General features: G+C 46.2%; 1 protein-coding gene across 1 annotated transcript in view; it reads left to right on the top strand.

The window, feature by feature from the left end:
* LOC137538918 (protein phosphatase 1 regulatory subunit 36-like) overlaps positions 1–23,995 on the top strand; it is a 113,450-nt gene extending 89,455 nt beyond the window's left edge. The window contains exons 9-12 of the mRNA XM_068261349.1: positions 9,328–9,370; positions 19,440–19,642; positions 19,883–20,077; positions 23,820–23,995. Of these exons, the coding sequence (XP_068117450.1) occupies positions 9,328–9,370; positions 19,440–19,642; positions 19,883–20,077; positions 23,820–23,973 (595 nt within the window). The 3' untranslated portion in view covers positions 23,974–23,995. The remainder of the gene's footprint in view (positions 1–9,327; positions 9,371–19,439; positions 19,643–19,882; positions 20,078–23,819) is intronic.
* The last annotated feature ends 1,644 nt before the right edge of the window (positions 23,996–25,639 follow it).

Genomic DNA, 25,639 nt, shown 5'->3' with positions numbered 1-25,639 from the left:
ACATGTTTGCCCAAATTGTGTTCATTTTGTACTGACATGTTTGACCGCAGTGCGTTTATCTTGTACTGACATGTTTGCCCGCAGTGCGTTTATCTTGTACTGACATGTTTGCCCGCAGTGCGTTTATCTTGTACTGACATGTTTGCCCGCAGTGCGTTTATCTTGTACGGACATGTTTGCCCGCAGTGCGTTTATCTTGTACTGACATGTTTGCCCAAATTGTGTTCATTTTGTACTGACATGTTTGACCGCAGTGCGTTTATCTTGTACTGACATGTTTGCCCGCAGTGTGTTTATCTTGTACTGACATGTTTGCCCGCAGTGCGTTTATCTTGTACTGACATGTTTGCCCGCAGTGCGTTTATCTTGTACTGACATGTTTGCCCGCAGTGCGTTTATCTTGTACGGACATGTTTGCCCGCAGTGCGTTTATCTTGTACTGACATGTTTGCCCGCAGTGCGTTTATCTTGTACGGACATGTTTGCCCGCAGTGCGTTTATCTTGTACTGACATGTTTGCCCGCAGTGCGTTTATCTTGTACTGACATGTTTGCCCGCAGTGCGTTTATCTTGTACTGACATGTATGCCCGCAGTGCGTTTATCTTGTACTGACATGTTTGCCCGCAGTGCATTTATCTTGTACTGACATGTTTGCCCGCAGTGTGTTTATCTTGTACTGACATGTTTGCCCGCAGTGCGTTTATCTTGTACTGACATGTTTGCCCGCAGTGCGTTTATCTTGTACTGACATGTTTGCCCGCAGTGCGTTTATCTTGTACTGACATGTTTGCCCGCAGTGCGTTTATCTTGTACTGACATGTTTGCCCGCAGTGCGTTTATCTTGTACTGACATGTTTGCCCGCAGTGCGTTTATCTTGTACTGACATGTTTGCCCAAATTGCGTTCATTTTGTATTGACATGTTGCCCGCCGTGCGTTTATTTTGTACGGACATGTTTGCCCAAATTGTGTTCATTTTGTACTGACATGTTTGCCCGCAGTGCGTTTATCTTGTACTGACATGTTTGCCCGCAGTGCGTTTATCTTGTACTGACATGTTTGCCCGCATTGCGTTTATCTTGTACTGACATGTTTGCCCGCCGTGCGTTGCTCACATTGTGTTTATCTTGTACTGACATGTTTGCCCGCAGTGCGTTTATCTTGTACTGACATGTTTGCCCGCAGTGCGTTTATCTTGTACTGACATGTTTGCCCGCAGTGCGTTTATCTTGTACTGACATGTTTGCCCGCAGTGCGTTTATCTTGTACTGACATGTTTGCCCGCAGTGCGTTTATCTTGTACTGACATGTTTGCCCGCAGTGCGTTTATCTTGTACTGACATGTTTGCCCGCAGTGCGTTTATCTTGTACTGACATGTTTGCCCGCAGTGCGTTTATCTTGTACTGACATGTTTGCCCGCAGTGCGTTTATCTTGTACTGACATGTTTGCCCGCAGTGCGTTTATCTTGTACTGACATGTTTGCCCGCAGTGCGTTTATCTTGTACTGACATGTTTGCCCGCAGTGCGTTTATCTTGTACTGACATGTTTGCCCGCAGTGCATTTATCTTGTACTGACATGTTTGCCCGCAGTGCGTTTATCTTGTACTGACATGTTTGCCCGCAGTGCGTTTATCTTGTACTGACATGTTTGCCCGCAGTGCATTTATCTTGTACTGACATGTTTGCCCGCAGTGCGTTTATCTTGTACTGACATGTTTGCCCGCAGTGCATTTATCTTGTACTGACATGTTTGCCCGCAGTGCGTTTATCTTGTACTGACATGTTTGCCCGCAGTGCGTTTATCTTGTACTGACATGTTTGCCCGCAGTGCGTTTATCTTGTACTGACATGTTTGCCCGCAGTGCGTTTATCTTGTACTGACATGTTTGCCCGCAGTGCGTTTATCTTGTACTGACATGTTTGCCCGCAGTGCGTTTATCTTGTACTGACATGTTTGCCCGCAGTGCGTTTATCTTGTACTGACATGTTTGCCCGCATTGCGTTTATCCTGTACTGACATGTTTGCCCACCGTGCGTTCATTTTGTATTGACATGTTGCCCGCCGTGCGTGTATTTTGTACTGACATGTTTGCCCGCAGTGCGTTTATCTTGTACTGACATGTTTGCCCGCAGTGCGTTTATCTTGTACTGACATGTTTGCCCGCAGTGTGTTTATCTTGTACTGACATGTTTGCCCGCAGTGTGTTTATCTTGTACTGACATGTTTGCCCGCAGTGCGTTTATCTTGTACTGACATGTTTGCCCGCAGTGCGTTTATCTTGTACTGACATGTTTGCCCGCAGTGCGTTTATCTTGTACTGACATGTTTGCCCGCAGTGCGTTTATCTTGTACTGACATGTTTGCCCGCAGTGCGTTTATCTTGTACTGACATGTTTGGGTGCAGTGCGTTTATCTTGTACTGACATGTTTGCCCACCGTGCGTTCATTTTGTATTGACATGTTGCCCGCCGTGCGTGTATTTTGTACTGACATGTTTGCCCGCAGTGCGTTTATCTTGTACTGACATGTTTGCCCGCAGTGCGTTTATCTTGTACTGACATGTATGCCCGCAGTGCGTTTATCTTGTACTGACATGTTTGCCCGCAGTGCGTTTATCTTGTACTGACATGTTTGCCCGCAGTGCGTTTATCTTGTACTGACATGTTTGCCCGCAGTGCGTTTATCTTGTACTGACATGTTTGCACGCAGCGCGTTTATCTTGTACTGACATGTTTGCCCGCAGTGCGTTTATCTTGTACTGACATGTTTGCCCGCAGTGCGTTTATCTTGTACTGACATGTTTGCCCGCAGTGCGTTTATCTTGTACTGACATGTTTGCCCGCATTGCGTTTATCCTGTACTAACATGTTTGCCCGCATTGCGTTTATCCTGTACTAACATGTTTGCCCACCGTGCGTTCATTTTGTATTGACATGTTGCCCGCAGTGCGTTTATCTTGTACTGACATGTTTGCCCGCAGTGCATTTATCTTGTACTGACATGTTTGCCCGCAGTGCATTTATCTTGTACTGACATGTTTGCCCACCGTGCGTTCATTTTGTATTGACATGTTTGCCCGCCGTGCGTTTATTTTGTACGGACATGTTTGCCCAAATTGTGTTCATTTTGTACTGACATGTTTGCCCGCAGTGCGTTTATCTTGTGCTGACATGTTTGCCCGCAGTGCGTTTATCTTGTACTGACATGTTTGCCCGCAGTGCGTTTATCTTGTACTGACATGTTTGCCCGCAGTGCGTTTATCTTGTACTGACATGTTTGCCCGCAGTGCGTTTATCTTGTACTGACATGTTTGCCCGCAGTGCATTTATCTTGTACTGACATGTTTGCCCGCAGTGCATTTATCTTGTACTGACATGTTTGCCCGCAGTGCGTTTATCTTGTACTGACATGTTTGCCCGCAGTGCGTTTATCTTGTACTGACATGTTTGCCCGCATTGCGTTTATCCTGTACTAACATGTTTGCCCACCGTGCGTTCATTTTGTATTGACATGTTGCCCGCCGTGCGTTTATTTTGTACGGACATGTTTGCCCAAATTGTGTTCATTTTGTACTGACATGTTTGCCCGCAGTGCGTTTATCTTGTACTGACATGTTTGCCCGCAGTGCGTTTATCTTGTACTGACATGTTTGCCCGCAGTGCGTTTATCTTGTACTGACATGTTTGCCCGCAGTGCGTTTATCTTGTACTGACATGTTTGCCCGCAGTGTGTTTATCTTGTACTGACATGTTTGCCCGCAGTGCGTTTATCTTGTACTGACATGTTTGCCCGCAGTGCGTTTATCTTGTACTGACATGTTTGCCCGCAGTGCGTTTATCTTGTACTGACATGTTTGCCCAAATTGTGTTCATTTTGTACTGACATGTTTGCCCGCAGTGCGTTTATCTTGTACTGACATGTTTGCCCGCAGTGCGTTTATCTTGTACTGACATGTTTGCCCGCATTGCGTTTATCTTGTACTGACATGTTTGCCCGCCGTGCGTTCATTTTGTATTGACATGTTGCCCGCCGTGCGTTTATTTTGTACGGACATGTTTGCCCAAATTGTGTTCATTTTGTACTGACATGTTTGCCCGCAGTGCATTTATCTTGTACTGACATGTTTGCACGCAGCGCGTTTATCTTGTACTGACATGTTTGCCCGCAGTGCGTTTATCTTGTACTGACATGTTTGCCCGCAGTGCGTTTATCTTGTACTGACATGTTTGCCCGCAGTGCATTTATCTTGTACTGACATGTTTGCCCGCAGTGCATTTATCTTGTACTGACATGTTTGCCCGCAGTGCGTTTATCTTGTACTGACATGTTTGCCCGCAGTGTGTTTATTTTGTACTGACATGTTTGCCCGCAGTGCGTTTATTTTGTACTGACATGTTTGCCCGCAGTGCGTTTATCTTGTACTGACATGTTTGCCCGCAGTGTGTTTATTTTGTACTGACATGTTTGCCCGCAGTGCGTTTATTTTGTACTGACATGTTTGCCCGCAGTGCGTTTATTTTGTACTGACATGTTTGCCCCCATTGCATTTATTTTGTACTGACATGTTTGCCCCCATTGCGTTTATTTTATGCTGACATGTTGCCCGCAATGTGTTTATTTTGTGCTGAAATGTTGCCCGCAATGCGTTTATTTTGTGCTGACATGTTGCCCATTGCGTTTATTTTGTGGTGTCTGGGGTAACTGTTGTCATAGTTGGCTGTGTTTGCTGCTTTGGGGTTATGGCATACTATTAAATAGCATCACACAGTTTCTGCACACCTATGATGTGAATCCACGTTTGACCACATCACGGCGTAAACACTGCTTTCTTATGCCTCGCTGTTGCATCATTACGTTAGCTCCGCCCATAGAATGTCATGGCCACGCCCATTTTTCACACGCGCTGCAGACACCACATTTCTGTGCGCGCCGCACCCCCTACTTTTCGCCGCGGCGCGCTCCGCGTGCCCGCAGCCGCCCGCCCCCCCCCCCCCTCCATTCCCCCCCGTCCGAGGTTGAGCCTAAAAAATCTGGTCACTCTACCTATCAGGATTGCAGATCATGACCAGAGGGATACCAGAGGGAGCGAGAGCCTCCAGGGACTGGAAGAAGAATGGCTGCCAGCATCTGGATCCCAGGGAGGTGAGTAGCAAACGCCCGCTGCGCACAAGCTCTGCACATACCTCCCAGCGGCTATCCCGGATCAGGCTCGGGGTTACCGTTCTTAGCTGCGCATTTCAATCCTGAGCCTGACTCGGGGTTATGACTAAGGAGGTTAAAGTGGAGCTGTAGTGACCATTAAATTACTATGTATGCCCTGGCGAGTGTATTAGAAACTCTCCTAAATCAGCCTTTCCTTTATTTCCATAACTGGTATCTTTTTGCCAGGAGCCACTGTAAATATCTTTAGCCGAAAAGTTCGGCTTTGCACCAGAGTTCAAATCGGTTATAGTTTACATCAAAGTTACCACTAAAAGCATTCCAAAGGCAATGTGAACATGGAGAGAGGTAGAGGCAGAGAGAAGGTCAACAGTTGTTTCGCGCCTATACAGCGTGGCACGTCATCAGGTCCTGATGACGCGCCACGCTGTATATAGCCGCGAAACGGCTGTTGACCTTCTCTCTGCCTGTACCTCTCTCCATGTTCACATTGCCTTTGGAATGCTTTTAGTGGCTCTGGAATAAAAGCTATGTTTTAGCCTGATGTGCACGACCACTTTCTCTTCCTTTGAAGTACAGTGAGTATACTAGGGGAGTTGCACTCAGGTTGGTAAGCTACAGTCCTGTGCACAAGTTTCTCTTTATTGATTTACATCAAAGTCGTGTGCTTATTGACCTGCACATAGGCATTGGATAATACCTGGGTGTACACGGGGTGTAGGGCCTCAGTGTCAGACCTTTAAGTAAGATCTGGGTGTAGGGCCAAGGTTGAAAGTCTGTGTGGAAAGTCTGGATGTAAGGCCCTTGGTATAAGACCTGGGTGTAAGGCCTGGGAGTAAGATCTGGGTGTAAGGCCTGGGTATAAAGCCTTGGGTGTAGACCTGGGTGTAAGGCCTCTGTGGAAGGCCTGGATGAAGGCCCGATTGGAAGGTCTGGGTATATTTGTTGGGAGTAAGGCTTAGGTATTAGGCCTCGGTAGAAGGTCTAGGTATAAGACCTGGGTTCAAGGTCTGAGTGTGGTTCTGGGTGTAAGGCCTGGATGTAAGGTCTGAGTGTAGTTCTGGCGTAGGTTTGGGAGTAAGGTCTGAGAGTAGGCCTGGGTGTAAGGCCTGGGTGTAAAGTCTGGTTGTAGACCTGGGACTGGGAGTAAGAATTGGGTGTAGGCCTGAGTGTAAGATCTGTGAGTAAGGTCCGGGTGTAGGCCTGGAAGTAAAGACTGCATGTAGGCCTGGTAGTAAGGTCTGGTTGAAAGATTTGGGAGTAAGGTCTGGGTGTAGGCCTAGGTGAAGGTCTGGATGTTCGCCTGGAAGTAAGGTCTAGGTGTAGGCCTGGGTGTAAGGTTTGGGTGTAAGTCCTGCAGGGCTGGTGCTAGACTTGATGTGACCCTTGCAAACAATGACAAGGGCCCCCCTCATCTGTAAGTTGCATTGGGCCCCTTTATTTCTGATTCCCCCCCATATGCGGCATTATTCCCCCTTGGGGCCCCGGTCCAGAGTTCCCCCCAAGTATATAGGGGTCCCCTGCAGCGTAATCATCAGCAGAGCAAGCTCACCTGTCCAGCACTGCACATGTAGCTCACGTAACATGCTGCCAGGTCACTGAGAAGATGCGGTTAGTGAGGATGAAGATGTGCAGCACACAGTATGATGGAGGGGAACACCTGTTGGAAAGGTGACTTCCCTCTACTGCTGAATATTCTGCAAGGAAACCTGTGGGGGCCCATCAGCCGATTCAAGGGCCCTCAGCAATTGCCCAGTTTGCCCCGATGGAAGTGCCAGTCCTGAAGGCATGGGAGTAAGGTCACCTGAATACTGATCTACATGAATGCAAATGTTTTTTAGCCTCTGTGCTCTCGCATATCTCTCTTAAAGCATACCAAAGCGAAGTAGGAGAAGCAGAGGGAGCAGGCATGTACTGGGAGCTGTCCTGAATGCCCACCGATCCCCTCGCTCTCCTCCCTCTCCCTCCTTTGGCAGCTAAGTGCCTCCCTGCAGCCTCTTCTGGGTCGCCGGAGTCAAGCATTAGGCTGTCTACATGCTACAGTGGGCGCCCGTGGCCAGGAGCACTCTGCACCTGCACACGGCTAAGTCGTAATGTTATGTGCTTGCGCAGTGCGCTCCCAGCCGGCCAGTGCCTGCGCACTAATGCCCAACTCCAGCAACCAACAAGAGGCTGCCAGGGGGGCATTTAGCTGCCAAAGGAGGGGGAGGGAGGAGAACGAGGGGATCGGTGGGCATTCAGGACAGCTCCCACTACATGCCTGCTCCCTCTGTTTCTCCTACTTCATTCATCCTTTACATTTAAAATTAGTTTTATTGGCAGGTCTAAAATACGCATGCAGAAAAGACACCCGCTGCGCTGTAAACGTTGCACTTGGTGCGTCGAAAACGGCGCATCGGGTGCCCCCGAAATGACGTTGTCGTTGCACCGCGCACTATTCACGGGTGTGCGCGCACTGCCCTGGGCTGTGCGCGATGTAGCTTTGCATGGCAATTAGTGCCCGCCCACAAAGCTACTTTTCGGGCACTAAGTGACTTTTCACTCCAGCGCTAATACTTTATAATACTAGTTGCAAGACTATGCAGAGACAATAATGGAATGTGTTTCGTGATCAAGTTTTACTTCCTCAGGGTCACTGCTGCAGAGCAAAGGTAATGCCTACAAACGTATTCTCCCTGGTCATAGGGGTATAACTGGCCAAAGCAGCAAATAAAGTAATCCATATAAAGGTGCCCATTAACAGTACAATTTTTCACTAAATGCGATCTTTCGATGCGATTTGAACATTTGTAACTAATGTGAAGGCAATTATCAATTGCTCACATTTACTAAACAATTCTTTCTTCAAATTCGATCACAAATTCCAACTTTCAGATCGACGTGATCCTATTTAGTGATCGACCAAAGAATCGTTCATTATCGATTGCCTTCATAAATGGCAAATTTTCTATACAATGAGATCATAAAAATCGCATCGAAAAATCACATTTGGTGAAAAAATGGTACCGTTAATGGGCACCTTAAGACCTCTTTTATAGAGGAACTGTAACCCAGGATTGATTCATCCCAATCAGTAGCTGATAACCCCGTTCCCATGAGAAATCTATTACCTTTTCTCAAATAGATCATCTGGGGGCTCTGTATGGCTGATATTGTGGGGAAACCCCTCCCACAGTGTGATGTCATGGCCCTGACAGTTTGCAGTCTGTGAGCCTCGTTGGATTGTGGGAAATAATGGCTGAAATGTAGTGCCAAGCAAGCAGTATCTGTGCTTCCATACAACCTTTTAGCCTATCACATTGCTTGTGGGTGTTTTTATAGATAATGGCAGTTGGTGCTGTATTTTCATGTCTGCCAGCAGTAAAGATGATAACCTGCAAGTTGATGATGGATCATAAAAAATAAACAAATGGCGAATATCATTTAATTCTGGATCTATCTTCTATTTTTCTTACTTCACACTCTGCAGTGTATTTATGTATTTTTTCCCCTACTACTATCTTTTGTTTAAATTCCTCTTTAAGTGAACATATGACTGTATATAGTAGTTCTCCTCTGCTTGGCTTACAACCTTTTTTTTATTTTTTTACAGTTTTTATATGCATTTAATAAATCATTGTTTTCTATAAATTATGTATAAAACGTGTTAAAAAATAAATACTTCAGGCTTTGCAAAATAAATGATGAAAACAACTATTCATAGATTTCCGTTTTCTCATCAGCAATCCCCAACTTCCTGTTCACTGCCGCTCCCTCGGTCAGTGTGAAACAAGGAGGCGTGGCTTCCAGTAACAGGCCAATCGCTCTCTCCTGCTTCCTGTCCATGTAAACAATGGAGTAGTGTGCCAGACTGGCTTGTGTGACTTGCCAGTAGTTAGTCTCTGGAAATAAATCTGTGAAGTTATGGAGAGTGTGGTACATGTTTTGCAAAAACTACACTTATTATTACAACATTTTCATTAATCATTCATTTGAAATGTTTTGTTAAATTTAGCTAAAAACTGTGGCTGCACTGAGGCTGAATAACTCTGTATATTTACATGCACTAATTTAGCTGTTATTCTTTGATGACTTTATTATGAAGGAAACGAGAATATTAAACATTTTCTATTTTGTTTTGTATTTGTTTGTATTTAGTTTTTTTGTCTTTTTTTGTATTATAGAAGCAGAAGGTCAGCCAGCAAGTGGGACCGCTTGTTTTATGAGGTACAGCACCATCATCATAGGGATCAAATCTACTGGAGATCGTTTACTGCAACATGGCTGCGCAATCATAATTTTGATTGCTATTCCGTCTAGAATCAATCTAAACTGAGAGAAAACTGATGCAAAACTGACAGGACAATACAATACTGAAAAGGACCGAAAATGTGCAGATTCATGTGTGAACCAATCCTGAAGGCCCATTCACACTTGCTGATCGCAAAACGCTAGTGCTTTTTCTAGCGTTTTGCTATGGCGATTTTTTGCGTTGAATGCAAAAAAAAAATCACCATTCACACTTGCCGATTTTTTAGCGATCGCGTTTCTATAGCACTGATACGCGATCGCTGGGAAATCGCCTGAAAATGGTGCAGGCTACACGTTTGCATTTAGGTTTTTTTTTGCAATTTGCGCAGATCGCCCAAGTAAGAACGGGCCAATATGATTTCATTGCACTTGCGCTTTTAAAAAGCGCTAGCGTTTGAGCGTTTTGCAGAAATCGCGGCAAAACGCTCAAGTGTGAATGGGATCTAAAGGTGGCCACACACCATACAATTTTTTAAATATATTTTTAATTCAAGGATTACAAAAATCTAACCAAGGTACCACACATGTGTGTTGAATATTTACCCATTTATGAAAAAAATGATTGGAAACTGAGAAAATTGCTTGGGAGTATATAAAAGGAAATTGTCAATCTACCACACACCATTCAATTTTCATAGAAATTGATCGGAAAAATCCAGCACTTTCGATAGACTTTTATTGAATAAAAACAGGAAATCTGATTGGATTTTTTGCCTCGAATAAAAAAAACCAACAAAAAAAAAAACCTTTGGATTATCCTATTGACGACCAGCTAACGCCGATTGGCGTAAACTAGAGTGACCAGATTTTTGTGGGTCCAACCTGGGACGGGGAGGGGGGCGTGGGGTGGCGCGTGCAGCGGCGAAAAGTAGGTAGGACTGAGGAGCATGCAGCGACGAAGACTGGGGGAAGGGGGCTGCGCCGAGATGAATGGGCGTGGCCATGACATTGTATGGGCGGAGCTAACGTAATGATGTCACAGCGAGGCATAAGAAAGCAGTGTTTACGCCATGATGTGGACAAACAAGACTTTGCATCATGGGTGTGCAGAAACTGTGTGATGCTAATAGTATACCGTAACCACAAAGCAGCAAACATAGCCATCTATGACCATTAAATAATAAATGCAGTAACAGTTATCCCGGACACCAGAAAATAAACGCAATAGGCAACATGTCAGCACAAAATAACCGCAATGCGGGCAACATGTCAGTATAAAATAAATGCAATGCGGGCAAACATGTCAGTATAAAATAAATGCAATGCGGGCAAACATGTCAGTACAAAATAAACGCAATGCGGGCAACATGTCAGTACAAAATAAACGCAATGCGGGCAAACATTTCACCAGAAAAGAAACGCAATGCAGGCAAACATTTCATCAGAAAAGAAACGCAATGCGGGCAAACATTTCACCAGAAAAGAAACGCAATGCGGGCAAACATTTCACCTGGAAAAGAAACGCAATGCGGGCAAACATTTCACCAGAAAAGAAATGCAATGCGGGCAAACATTTCACCAGAAAAGAAACGCAATGCGGGCAAACATTTCACCAGAAAAGAAACGCAATGCGGGCAAACATTTCACCAGAAAAGAAACGAAATGCGGGCAAACATTTCACCAGAAAAGAAACGCAATGCGGGCAAACATTTCACCAGAAAAGAAACGAAATGCGGGCAAACATTTCACCAGAAAAGAAACAAAATGCGGGCAAACATTTCACCTGGAAAAGAAACGCAATGCGGGCAAACATTTCACCAGAAAAAAAACGCAATGTGGGCAAACATTTCACCAGAAAAGAAACGCAATGTGGGCAAACATTTCACCAAAAAAGAAAGGCAATGCGGGCAAACATTTCACCTGGAAAAGAAACGCAATGCGGGCAAACATTTCACCAGAAAAGAAACGCAATGCGGGCAAACATTTCACCTGGAAAAGAAACGCAATGTAAAATTCGCGTTAGCGCGCGAAAACGTTATCGTTTCGCGCGAAAATTCGCGATCGAGTGCAATGCGAAAATTCGCGCGAAAACGGCCGTGCTAACAGTTAGCACTCTTTTGTGAATCAAGCCCAATGTGGGCAAACATTTCACCTGGAAAAAAAACGCAATGCGGGCAAACATTTCACCAGAAAAGAAACACAATGTGGGCAAACATTTCACCAGAAAAGAAACGCAATGCGGGCAAACATGTCAGTATAAAATAAATGCAATGCGGGCAAACATGTCAGTACAAAATAAACGCAATGCGGGCAACATGTCAGTACAAAATAAACGCAATGCGGGCAAACATTTCACCAGAAAAGAAACGCAATGCGGGCAAACATTTCACCAGAAAAGAAACAAAATGCAGGCAAACATTTCACCTGGAAAAGAAACGCAATGCGGGCAAACATTTCACCAGAAAAGAAACGCAATGCGGGCAAACATTTCACCAGAAAAGAAACGAAATGCGGGCAAACATTTCACCTGGAAAAGAAACGCAATGCGGGCAAACATTTCACCAGAAAAGAAACGCATTGCGGGCAAACATTTCACCAGAAAAGAAGCGCAATGCGGGCAAACATTTCACCTGGAAAAGAAACGCAATGCGGACAAACATTTCACCTGAAAAGAAACGCAATGTGGGCAAACATTTCACCAGAAAAGAAACGCAATGCGGGCAAACATTTCACCAGAAAAGAAACGCAATGTGGGCAAACATTTCACCAGAAAAGAAATGCACAGCGGGCAAACATTTCACCAGACAAGAAACGCAATACGGGCAAACATTTCACCAGAAAAGAAACGCAATGCGGGCAAACATTTCACCAGAAAATAAACGCAATGTGGGCAAACATTTCACCAGAAAAGAAACGCAATGTGGGCAAACATTTCACCTGGAAAAAAAACGCAATGCGGGCAAACATTTCACCAGAAAAGAAACACAATGTGGGCAAACATTTCACCAGAAAAGAAACGCAATGCGGGCAAACATGTCAGTATAAAATAAATGCAATGCGGGCAAACATGTCAGTACAAAATAAACGCAATGCGGGCAACATGTCAGTACAAAATAAACGCAAACGCACCAGAAAAGAAACGCAATGCAGGCAAACATTTCATCAGAAAAGAAACGCAATGCGGGCAAACATTTCACCTGGAAAAGAAACGCAATGCGGGCAAACATTTCACCAGAAAAGAAACGCACTGCGGGCAAACATTTCACCAGAAAAGAAACGCAATGCGGGCAAACATTTCACCTGGAAAAGAAACGCAATGCGGGCAAACATTTCACCAGAAAAGAAACGCAATGCGGGCAAACATTTCACCAGAAAAGAAACGCAATGCGGGCAAACATTTCACCAGAAAAGAAACGAAATGCGGGCAAACATTTCACCAGAAAAGAAACGCAATGCGGGCAAACATTTCACCAGAAAAGAAACGAAATGCGGGCAAACATTTCACCTGGAAAAGAAACGCAATGCGGGCAAACATTTCACCAGAAAAGAAACACAATGCGGGCAAACATTTCACCAGAAAAGAAACGAAATGCGGGCAAACATTTCACCTGGAAAAGAAACGCAATGCGGGCAAACATTTCACCAGAAAAGAAACGCAATGCGGGCAAACATTTCACCAGAAAAGAAACGCAATGTGGGCAAACATTTCACCATAAAAGAAACGCAATGCGGGCAAACATTTCACCTGGAAAAGAAACGCAATGCGGGCAAACATTTCACCAGAAAAGAAACGCAATGCGGGCAAACATTTCACCTGGAAAAGAAACGCAATGCGGGGAAACATTTCACCTGAAAAAAAAACGCAATGCAGGCAAACATTTCACAAGAAAAGAAACGTAATGCGGGCAAACATTTTACCAGAAAAGAAACGCAATGCGGGCAAACATTTTACCAGAAAAAAAACGTAATGCAGGCAAACATTTCACCAGAAAAGAAACGTAATGCGGGCAAACATTTCACCAGAAAAGAAATGCAATGCGGGCAAACATTTCACTACAAAGTAAACGCAATGCGGGCAAACATTTCACCAGAAAAGAAACGCAATGCGGGCAAACATTTCACCAGAAAAGAAACGCATTGCGGGCAAACATTTCACCAGAAAAGAAACGCAATGCGGGCAAACATTTCACCTGGAAAAGAAACACAATGCGGGCAAACATTTCACCTGAAAAGAAACGCAATGCGGGCAAACATTTCACCAGAAAAGAAACGCAATGCGGGCAAACATTTCACCAGAAAAGAAACGCAATGTGGGCAAACATTTCACCAGAAAAGAAATGCACTGCGGGCAAACATTTCACCAGACAAGAAACGTAATGCGGGCAAACATTTCACCAGAAAAGAAACACAATGCGGGCAAACATTTCACCAGAAAAGAAACGCAATGCGGGCAAACATTTCACCTGGAAAAAAAACGCAATGCGGGCAAACATTTTACCAGGAAAGAAACGCAATGTGGGCAAACATTTCACCTGGAAAAAAAACGCAATGCGGGCAAACATTTCACCAGAAAAGAAACGCAATGTGGGCAAACATTTCACCTGGAAAAGAAACGCAGTGCGGGCAAACATTTCACCAGAAAAGAAACGCAATGCGGGCAAACATTTCACCAGAAAAGAAACGCAATGCGGGCAAACATTTCACAGAAAAGAAACGCAATGCGGGCAAACATTTCACCTGGAAAAAAAACGCAATGCGGGCAAACATTTCACCAGAAAAGAAACGCAATGCGGGCAAACATTTAACCAGAAAAGAAACGCAATGTGGGCAAACATTTCACCTGGAAAAGAAACGCAATGCGGGCAAACATTTCACCAGAAAAGAAACGCAATGTGGGCAAACATTTCACCTGGAAAAAAAACGCTATGCGGGCAAACATTTCACCAGAAAAGAAACGCAATGTGGGCAAACATTTCACCTGGAAAAGAAACGCAATGCGGGCAAACATTTTACCAGGAAAGAAACGCAATGTGGGCAAACATTTCACCTGGAAAAAAAACGCAATGCGGGCAAACATTTCACCAGAAAAGAAACGCAATGTGGGCAAACATTTCACCTGGAAAAGAAACGCAATGTGGGCAAACATTTCACCAGAAAAGAAATGCACTGCGGGCAAACATTTCACCAGACAAGAAACGTAATGCGGGCAAACATTTCACCAGAAAAGAAACACAATGCGGGCAAACATTTCACCAGAAAAGAAACGCAATGCGGGCAAACATTTCACCTGGAAAAAAAACGCAATGCGGGCAAACATTTTACCAGGAAAGAAACGCAATGTGGGCAAACATTTCACCTGGAAAAAAAACGCAATGCGGGCAAACATTTCACCAGAAAAGAAACGCAATGTGGGCAAACATTTCACCTGGAAAAGAAACGCAGTGCGGGCAAACATTTCACCAGAAAAGAAACGCAATGCGGGCAAACATTTCACCAGAAAAGAAACGCAATGCGGGCAAACATTTCACAGAAAAGAAACGCAATGCGGGCAAACATTTCACCTGGAAAAAAAACGCAATGCGGGCAAACATTTCACCAGAAAAGAAACGCAATGCGGGCAAACATTTAACCAGAAAAGAAACGCAATGTGGGCAAACATTTCACCTGGAAAAGAAACGCAATGCGGGCAAACATTTCACCAGAAAAGAAACGCAATGTGGGCAAACATTTCACCTGGAAAAAAAACGCTATGCGGGCAAACATTTCACCAGAAAAGAAACGCAATGTGGGCAAACATTTCACCTGGAAAAGAAACGCAATGCGGGCAAACATTTCACCAGAAAAGAAACGCAATGCGGGCAAACATTTCACCAGAAAAGAAACGCAATGCGGGCAAACATTTCACCTGGAAAAGAAACGCAATGCGGGCAAACATTTCACCAGAAAAGAAACGCAATGCGGGCAAACATTTCACCAGAAAAGAAACGTAATGTGGGCAAACATTTCACCAGACAAGAAACAATGCGGGCAAAGTTCACCTGGAAAAAAAGCATTTGCTCACCTGGCAGAAGTCTCCGGCCTCTGGCGCGCTGCTCCCGGGACCATCTTGCTGCTGATCTTCTCTCCTGCGCTGACAGGGCTACGGCAAGATGGCGCCCGAAGCCCTGTACTGGAGACACAAATAGTCTCCAGTACAGGGCTTCGGCAGCCTTCTTGCCGTAGCCCTGCTCGCCTGCCGGTGTCGGAACAGACACCGGAAGAGGAGGCTGGAGCGGGGCTGCAGGCAATGAACTGGCACGGCGTCTATCTCATGAGGAGAGAGTGGCCAGAGTCCCGAGGCTGGGACGTCCCGCTGCTGAAAGCGGGACGTTTCCTGGGACCTCATTAAGCCTGGGACAGCGGACCCCGAATGCGGGACGCGTAATGCGGGCAAACATTTCACCAGAAAAGAAACGCAATGCGGGCAAACATTTCACCAGAAAAGAAACGCAATGCGGGCAAACATTTCACCTGGAAAAAAAACGCAATGCGGGCAAACATTTCACCAGAAAAGAAACGCAATGTGGGCAAACATTTCACCTGGAAAAAAAACGCAATGCGGGCAAACATTTCACCAGAAAAGAAACGCAATGTGGGCAAACATTTCACCTGGAAAAGAAACGCAATGCGGGCAAACATTTCACCTGGAAAAGAAACGCAATGCGGGCAAACATTTTACCAGAAAAGAAACGCAATGCGGGCAAACATTTCACCTGGCAAAGAAACGCAATGCGGGCAAACATTTCACCAGAAAAGAAACGCAATGCGGGCAAACATTTCACCAGAAAAGAAACGTAATGTGGGCAAACATTTCACCAGACAAGAAACAATGCGGGCAAAGTTCACCTGGAAAAAAAGCATTTACTCACCTGGCAGAAGTCTCCGGCCTCTGGCGAGCTGCTCCCGGGACCATCTTGCTGCTGATCTTCTCTCCTGCGCTGACAGGGCTACGGCAAGATGGCGCCCGAAGCCCTGTACTGGAGACACAAATAGTCTCCAGTACAGGGCTTCGGCAGCCTTCTTGCCGTAGCCCTGCTCGCCTGCCGGTGTCGGAACAGACACCGGAAGAGGAGGCTGGAGCGGGGCTGCAGGCAATGAACTGGCACGGCGTCTATCTCATGAGGAGAGAGTGGCCAGAGTCCCGAGGCCGGGACGTCCCGCTGCTGAAAGCGGGACGTTTCCTGGGACCTCATTAAGCCTGGGACAGCGGACCCCGAATCCGGGACGCGTCCCGGGCAATCCGGGACGTCTGGTCACTCTACGTAAACTGGCCGTCTGCGCCTTTCCATGTTCGTTAACGGAGGCTGTCTCCGTGAACAGCCGGAGAGCCGCCGATCGCGGCTCGCCAGCAAAATGTAAACACGCGGGGAAGAAATCCCCGCTGTTTACATCATACGGCACTGCTGCGCAGCAGCGTCATAAGGCAGATCGGCGATCCCCGGCCTCTGATTGGCCGGGGATCACCGGCATATGATAGGCTGAAGCCTATCCTACAATGCGCAGGATGGATATCCGTCCTGCGCAGCTCAGAGAGGGAGGGAGAGGGACGGAGCGCCGAAAACGCTGCGGAGGGGGGCTTTGAAGAGCCCCCACCCGCAAAGCGCAGAGACCCGGCGGCGATCAGACCCCCCCAGCAGGACATCCCCCTAGTGGGGAAAAAAGGGGGGTAAGTCTGATAGCCCTGGCTCTATCCTGATCTGTACTGCGGGCTGGAGAGCCCACGCAGCACAGATCAGACAGAAACCCACTGGTCGTCAAGTGGAAAATCCGATCGTTTTCATCCAATTGCCATAAAATCGATCATTTTATTGTATCGTGTGTGGCCACCTTAAGTGTTTTCAGGTCGACATACTCCCCATTCATCAGTAAGGAATGGGGAAGTGTTGTAGGAGGCTGAGGACTAGGATTCCTCTTCTCCCATAATCCCACTGCTAGGCTGTAGTATCTACGAACCGATAGGATCTATTGGCATTGCTGTTGTGCACATATGAGGAGGGGGGTACCAGCTTCCCAGGGGGGGGGGCTACCAGGCTCACTTTCAGAGCTTTCTGTCCACACTTCCTTCCCCAGTATGGCAGAGCATAGTAAGAGGGATCAGGATAGAACAAGGTGACATGGGCGGGGGTTCTGTATAACTGAGGACAGAGAGGTCCACTCCAAGTGGAAAGTTTTAGCCTCCTGAGTAGTATGATGCTCAAGAGGTTCTGCTAGCTTCAGGCGTCCCCCAGGATAAATCTATTTAGTGGCTGATTTAAATGTTAGCTAGCAGTGGCGTAACTAAGGAGCTTGGGGCCCCCGTGCAAGTTTTACATGGGGCCCCAAGAACTCTATTGATATTGATACGGAGCCTCAAAACCTACTAAGGACAGTTTCAGTGTAAGAGAGGTGTAATCAGAGTAAGGAAACGGTTAGTTAGGGATAACTACTGTTCAATGAACATATTGAAGTGTTTATTATCAGTATAGCCAGGGCCGGAGCTACCATAGGAAAGATTGGGCAATTGCCTCAGGGCCCCAGAGCCTGTAGGGGCCCCCAAGGTGTCCCTCCCCCATCTTAACTGTTGCTCCCCAGGGACTCTGCAGAGTCTGTTAAGTTGGGAGGTGATTCGGGGAGGGTCAGCAGCCAGCTCAGGGGCCCAGGAGGGAAATTTGGCTGCAACAAAGGGCCTGTAATGATGACGCTATTTGGTCGGGGTGTGTCTGTTGGGGACCCCCAGGCTAATTTTGCCCTAGGGTCCAATTGTTACTTGAACCGGCCCTGAGTATAGCACCAACGAAAAGCTAATAAGATGGATGGAGGAGGGCCCCTTATGGGCCCCTCTGGTCTAGGGGCCCCCTATTGCTACGCCACTTTTAGCTAGCACTAGGCTAGTATAGGTTCCCACCACCCCCTGATCGCCCCCGATCCAGCTGCTATATACGTACCAATCCTCTATCCAGCGAACGATCGCCGCAGCCTCCTGCACAGCTCTGGTCTTCTGTATGGGGAAGATCATACATGACGTCACCAACATCATGCGCAGTCCCGATCCTCCCCATACAGAAGTCCAGAGCTGTGCAGGAGGCTGTGGCGATCGCTGGATAGAGGCTTGGTATGTATATATATATATATATATATATATATATATATATATATATATATATATATATATAGGGGCTGGATCAGGGGGTGAGAGGCACCGATACTAGCTAGCCTAGTGCTAGCTAACATTTAATTCAGCCACTTATCTTACTAGATTTCTCCTCAGGCCACCTGAGGCTGGCGAGCGGTATGCCCGGCACAGTGTCAGGCATACCACTCAGGAGGTTAAAGAGTCCAATCTTTATCTGACACAATTGTGGTCAGCGACATGAGCTTCTGTTCCTCTGTCCTCCAGTTGGAGCGGATCTTTCTGTCCTAAGTGACTGTTGCTGGCTTGGCCTGAGCCAGTGCCCTGCTCCTGGATCATTGTTGTACAGTGATGAGCGGAGTTTCTTCCTCCATAGAGGTCTATAATGGGTATCTTTCTGGGACACACACCATGATTTGTAGTTAGTGCTTGTAGCTACTTTCAGGATTAGTAACTGACTCTCATTGGCTCAGGGCTGCCCAACTCCAGTCCTCTGGGGCCACATCCATGCCAGTGTTTAGGATGGACTGAGAAATGGAGAAATCAGTTCTACTTGGTGAACCACTCCTCTACTGATTCAGTCCTATCCAGAGATGGATTAAGATGTAATGGGGCCCTATACATAGAGACACCCTTGTGGTCCTTTTGGTAAGCTGAAGTGGAGAGAGGTCAAATAAGGTGACAGGTGGTCCCCTTGACACGGACTAGGCCCCAAGCACCTGCCTAGGTTGCCTGGCGCATAATCCTGCTCAGGACCCATCCATTAATTTGAGCTGTGCCGTAAATGTGTGAGGACCTCGGCCATTGAGGACTGGAGTTGGGCAGACCTGCATTAGCTCATATAATGTATACAGTGTTCTGTCCCTCATCCACTCACGTGATATTATCGCCCTGCAGAGCCTTTACAACTATTCCGTCATCGTCACTTATGTGGTCTTCCGACACAAGCACCTGCCATTGATCAGGGAAGAGGTCAGCAGGATCATGTGCTCCAATGCCTTTAATCCTGCCCTATGGAAAAAAGACACTCCACCAGAGCAAGATGGGCCCCTTCCTACTGGACTGATAACTGAGAAAACAGTGACACCTGCAGGCCTCAGGTAGATTATATATATTTATGACTTGTTTACACAATAACCAGCATCAAACAAGGCACACCACCCAGCTCTGTTCCCCACTTAGCTGTGACCATTGCTACCTCACGTATATGCAGAAAGGGCTCCTGGAAACAGCCCCTAATAGAATATTGGTCAATTTACCATCCTTCTACTACTTCGCAAATAAGTAGTAAACTCAGCATATGTTTGCCTGTTACAATCTTATTATTTGTTGTTCAACAGAGCGATGAGGACCAATCGGCCGGCCATACGTAAAACGTTCACCCAGCAGTCTCCAGCTCTGTCCTCCCTGTTGCCATCACATAAGGAAAGAACTCAGCATGTGCTCCAAAACCGTAAATTTCACCAAAAGGTCTGTGCGGAATCATTGGACGTTGCCACTAGGGAAGCTCCACCCACTGCTATGCCCAACATACGGTACGTCCTGCTTCAGTCATATTCCAGCCTATGAGGTGGAGGGCTTGTGAGAAGAGACCATCCAATCAATGCTGATTTATTGCGACATTACAATTGTACACAGTAGCGATGCCAGTGAATACTGTATATACTCGAGTATAAACCTAATTTTTGGGCCAAAAAAAGTGGCCCCAAAGTGGAGGTCTCGGCCTATACTCGAGTCACTACTCTTTGAGTAAGCCTCACAGAGCCCCCACTATATGCACAGTGGTGCATCATCTGAGGGAGACCACACACTTGACATTGGGAGGTCCCAGCTAACCTCACCTGGAGTTGCAGCCTTGGAAGGCATACAGGGACAGTGTCTACTGAGTGGTGAGAATCCTGGCATTCCTACATCAAGTTTTACATACATGACTATGTGGCTCTGCATTCCTTGCTTTATCTTTATGCCAGTTTACACTTTACAACAGGAGATCTTTGCATGTCCATCTCCATTGTTGGCCTATGTTCTGGCTTATTATTGCTGAATTTGTGCTGCTTTTCTAATATATGGTTGTTGCCGGCCATGGCTGTGAGTGGTATTGTGGTTGTGGCTTTTGCCATCCCCCGGCTTATACTCGGGTCAAACATTTTGTCACGTACCTGGGATGCGTGAACCCTCTGTGTGGCCCGATGGGCGCAGACCTGGAGTCCAGGTGGGTGCACCCGAAGCGACTGCTGAGTGCAATTGGAAAATCCGATGTGAGGTTCAGATACAACAGACAGTAGACGTAGTCAGGGATAAGCCAGGAGTCCGTTATCAGGAAATCAGTCGGAAACAGGTGAAGTACAGGAACGTAAGTCAAACGGGTAATCAAAGGATGGCCAAGGATCAAAGCCACGTCATCAGTTCACAAGGGAAAGTCTCTTAGGACACAGGAACACTGGGAACAACAGGGATTAGTTAAACCTGATGCACAGGCAACCAGCCTGAGTCCAGGAAGTGAGCTCACATGCAAACAGGGATGCATAGCAGATTCCAGCCACTAGATGGTGCGGCAACATCTAAAGGTCCTGGAAGGAAAAACATTTCTGTAGTCAAAGTCCTGAGCTGTTGGGTTGCCCTAGGCAACCACTTGCTGAGGCGTAACACATTTCTTCCAGTTTTTTTACGGTAAAAGTTGGGGGTCAGCTTATACTCGAGTATATACGGTATACATAATACTCTTTGCTGCCCCAGATATCCCTTTATAATATGTTTGAGTCCCATTGGTGATGATGATCATTGATTTGCTCATTTGTTTGGCTGCACCAGAAATCCCTCCCGTCTTCCGTTATATCTGCTTACCCAACTCTGTCCTTCCAGAAGTTTCCCCATTCGTGAACTCACTGGGCACGTGCGAGTTCACTCACTGTGCATGCCCAGTAAGTCAAAAGAATCACTTGCGTATCAGTGAGCATGCATGGCTCGTGAACTTGCGCATGTCAAGAGCAAAAGCACATGTTCAGATTTACGTGCAAATGCCCAGTACCTATACAGCTGCGAGCTCTCCCTGTTTATCATATTCAATCGGCTTGCAGTCAAATAATAAAAATAGCCAAAATGGGGGAAAGGACGGACAACATAGGATGCAGATGGCGGTAAGTGCTTTCTAACAGTTTCAGGATCCCCCACCATTGCGTCATTACATAACATAGGTCCACTTCAGGCAACCTTTACTGCATATTTATCATTGTACGTGTTAAAAAGATGAAAAGTGGTTTTAACCAGCTGAGCGGTCTGGACGAGCTCAGCTCGTCCATCACCGCCGGAGGCTGCCGCTCAGGCCCTGCTGGGCCGATTTTCATCAAATAAAAAGCAGCACACGCAGCCGGCACTTTGCCAGCCGCGTGTGCTGCCTGATCGCCGTGCAGCGGCGAAAGAGGGTACCCCCAGCCGCCTGAGCCCAGCGTAGCCGGAACAAAAAGTTCTGGCCAGCGCTAAGGGCTGGATCGGAGGCGGCTGACGTCAGGACGTCGGATGACGTCACTCCGCTCGTCGCCATGGCGACGAGGTACGCGAAACACGGAAGGCCGCTCATTGCGGCCTTCCGTGTTACTTCTGGCCGCCGGAGGCGATCAGAAGAACGCATCCGGAGCGCCCTCTAGTGGGCTTTCATGCAGCCAACTTTCAGTTGGCTGCATGAAATAGTTTTTTTTTTATTGAAAAAAAAACCCTCCCGCAGCCTCCCTGGCGATCTTAATAGAACGCCAGGGTGGTTAAAGGACACCCGAGGTGAAAATAGACTCTTAAAAAAAACAATTGTATCCATCCTCCTTCTCCTAAAAATGACTTTTTTTTTTTTAGATATCCTACAATTCCTGTTATTTTATATATAAATCTAGTTTTTACGTTTTTACTGTTTCATTGTCTCTGCTCAATGACACCTTCATTGAAGTATGCCAGAGCTCAAATCTATGAATTATTGGCCCTTTTTATCTCTTTTCTGCTCTCAGAAGCCATTTACTGACAAGAAAGTGTTTTATGGCTGTAATTACTTATCAGTGAGGGTTATGCTTTTGTCTGACCCAGTCCGACCCGATCCCGACCCAGATAGAAACTGTCACTTGCATACCTGATGTTTAACTCTTTCAGGCAGAGAAAGAGAAAAGGAACATAGCCTAGTTATTTGTGTGCTAGGCACTGTGTAGATACACCTCATCGTGTCACATGTCACCTCGGGTATCCTTTAAAGAGACTCTGAAGTCTCTTTTTTTACCTTCTTTTGTTTAACATTCCTCTTCAGCTTTAATGCCAGAGTATAATCTCTGCATTGCCCCGGCAGAGGAGTTATTTATTACCTAATAAACAACCTGCAAAGTTCTACGACTTTGCAGGTTGCAGATCATGCTGCCCTGACATGCAGGGCTTCTCTTCCTGGAGAGGCAGAGCTTTGAGCTGTAGCTCTGCCTCTCCGCAATCTCTGTAGATCTCCGCCTCCTCCCCGCCCCTCTCAGTGAAAGAAGACTCAGGAGAGATTGATTGCGGAGGAGGCAGAGCTACAGCTCAAAGCTCAGCCTCATTGAGAAAGTGAAGCCCTGCGAGACCTTGGGGCTTTGCAGGGCTTATCTCTGATAATAAACCACTCCTCTACCGAAGGGATGCGGCGATTTAACTCTGTCATTAAAGCTGGAGAGGATAGTTAAACAAAAGAAGGTAAAAAAAGAGACTTCAGAGTCCACGAAAATAAATTAATATTTTGTAAAGGTAGAGTAAGATCCAGAAAATGATCAAGATGAAATGGGGTCCCTAGGCAAGATAGCAGTTTTTGCCCATCACTGATGATCACCTTGTTTTGTTTTTTTAATAAGATTTGGTGGGGGCTAGCCTCCACCAGGCCCTCTAGACTCTCTCAAGGCCCTAGGCAACTGCTTAGGTGTGCCCTGTGGATGATCCGGTTCTGGTAAGATCATGCAGGGCCAGATGAACCACAAGGCATGGTAGGCACGTGCCTACAGGTGGCTGATGATGTAAAGTACTTTATAAGAGTCTTATGGAGGGTGAAGTCTGAGGTGCCAGGACATCTGTGCCTATAGGCTCCTGTGATGTAAATCCGGGCCTGCATGCATGGAGGGCGGAGTCTAGGGTGCCAGGACATCTGTGCCTATAGGCTCCTTTTATGTAAATCCGGGCCTGCATGCATGGAGGGCGGAGTCTAAGGCGCCAGGACATCTGTGCCTTTAGGCTCCTGTTATGTAAATCCGCGCCTGGATTGAATTGATGTTGTTTCTGTTTACACAGGATGGGGATACTGGGAGAGCCGGTGAAGATGTTTAATCATTACAGCCTCAGACCCCTGGATGTAAAAGAAAAGAGGAAGCTTTCAGATCTTCATCACAAAGGCCAGAGCAGCCCCGATGCCCTCCTCACCACACTGGCCAATCAGGTCAGATAAATAAATCATAACCCAAGATAAAGATCTGTCATTTACTTTGTATCTTTGTGTTAGTTATCATAGCACGGGGCATGGTGCAGTAGCCTAGAGCAACGCTAATAGCTCATTTCACTGGTTTTCTTCATGAATTTTGCTGTGGATGCTTCATGCGACTACAGTCGGAAACTACAGTAACAATCGGGGACGTTTTTGGGCCTAGGCAAGCTAGTTAGTTGCCAACAGAGACACCTGGAGGAGGGAGCGCAATAGGGATATGCTCAGCACACTGCACTTTATGAGACAATAGGGATATGCTCAGCACACTGTACTTTATGAGACAATAGGGATATGCTCAGCACACTGTGCTTTATGAGACAATAGGGATATGCTCAGCACACTGCACTTTATGAGACAATAGGGATATGCTCAGCACACTGTACTTTATGAGACAATAGGGATATGCTCAGCACACTGTACTTTATGAGACAATAGGGATATGCTCAGCACACTGTACTTTATGAGACAATAGGGATATGCTCAGCACACTGTGCTTTATGAGACAATAGGGATATGCTCAGCACACTGTGCTTTATGAGACAATAGGGATATGCTCAGCACACTGTGCTTTATGAGACAATAGGGATATGCTCAGCACACTGTACTTTATGAGACAATAGGGATATGCTTAGCACACTGTACTTTATGAGACAATAGGGATATGCTTAGCACACTGTACTTTATGAGACAATAGGGATATGCTCAGCACACTGTACTTTATGAGACAATAGGGAGATGCTCAGCACACTGTGCTTTATGAGACAATAGGGATATGCTCAGCACACTGTACTTTATGAGACAATAGGGATATGCTCAGCACACTGTACTTTATGAGACAATAGGGATATGCTCAGCACACTGTACTTTATGAGACAATAGGGATATGCTCAGCACACTGTGCTTTATGAGACAATAGGGAGATGCTCAGCACACTGCACTTTATGAGACAATAGGGATATGCTCAGCACACTGTACTTTATGAGACAATAGGGATATGCTTAGCACACTGTACTTTATGAGACAATAGGGATATGCTCAGCACACTGTGCTTTATGAGACAATAGGGATATGCTCAGCACACTGTGCTTTATGAGACAATAGGGAGATGCTCAGCACACTGTGCTTTATGAGACAATAGGGATATGCTCAGCACACTGTACTTTATGAGACAATAGGGATATGCTCAGCACACTGTACTTTATGAGACAATAGGGATATGCTCAGCACACTGCACTTTATGAGACAATAGGGATATGCTCAGCACACTGTGCTTTATGAGACAATAGGGATATGCTCAGCACACTGTGCTTTATGAGACAATAGGGATATGCTCAGCACACTGTGCTTTATGAGACAATAGGGAGATGCTCAGCACACTGTGCTTTATGAGACAATAGGGATATGCTCAGCACACTGTACTTTATGAGACAATAGGGATATGCTCAGCACACTGTGCTTTATGAGACAATAGGGCTATGCTTAGCACACTGTGCTTTATGAGACAATAGGGATATGCTCAGCACACTGTGCTTTATGAGACAATAGGGAGATGCTCAGCACACTGTGCTTTATGAGACAATAGGGATATGCTCAGCACACTGTACTTTATGAGACAATAGGGATATGCTCA

The sequence above is a fragment of the Hyperolius riggenbachi genome, chromosome 11, assembly GCF_040937935.1.
Source record: "Hyperolius riggenbachi isolate aHypRig1 chromosome 11, aHypRig1.pri, whole genome shotgun sequence".
Lineage (NCBI taxonomy): Eukaryota > Metazoa > Chordata > Amphibia > Anura > Hyperoliidae > Hyperolius > Hyperolius riggenbachi.
This window is presented reverse-complemented; position numbering and strand designations above follow the sequence as displayed.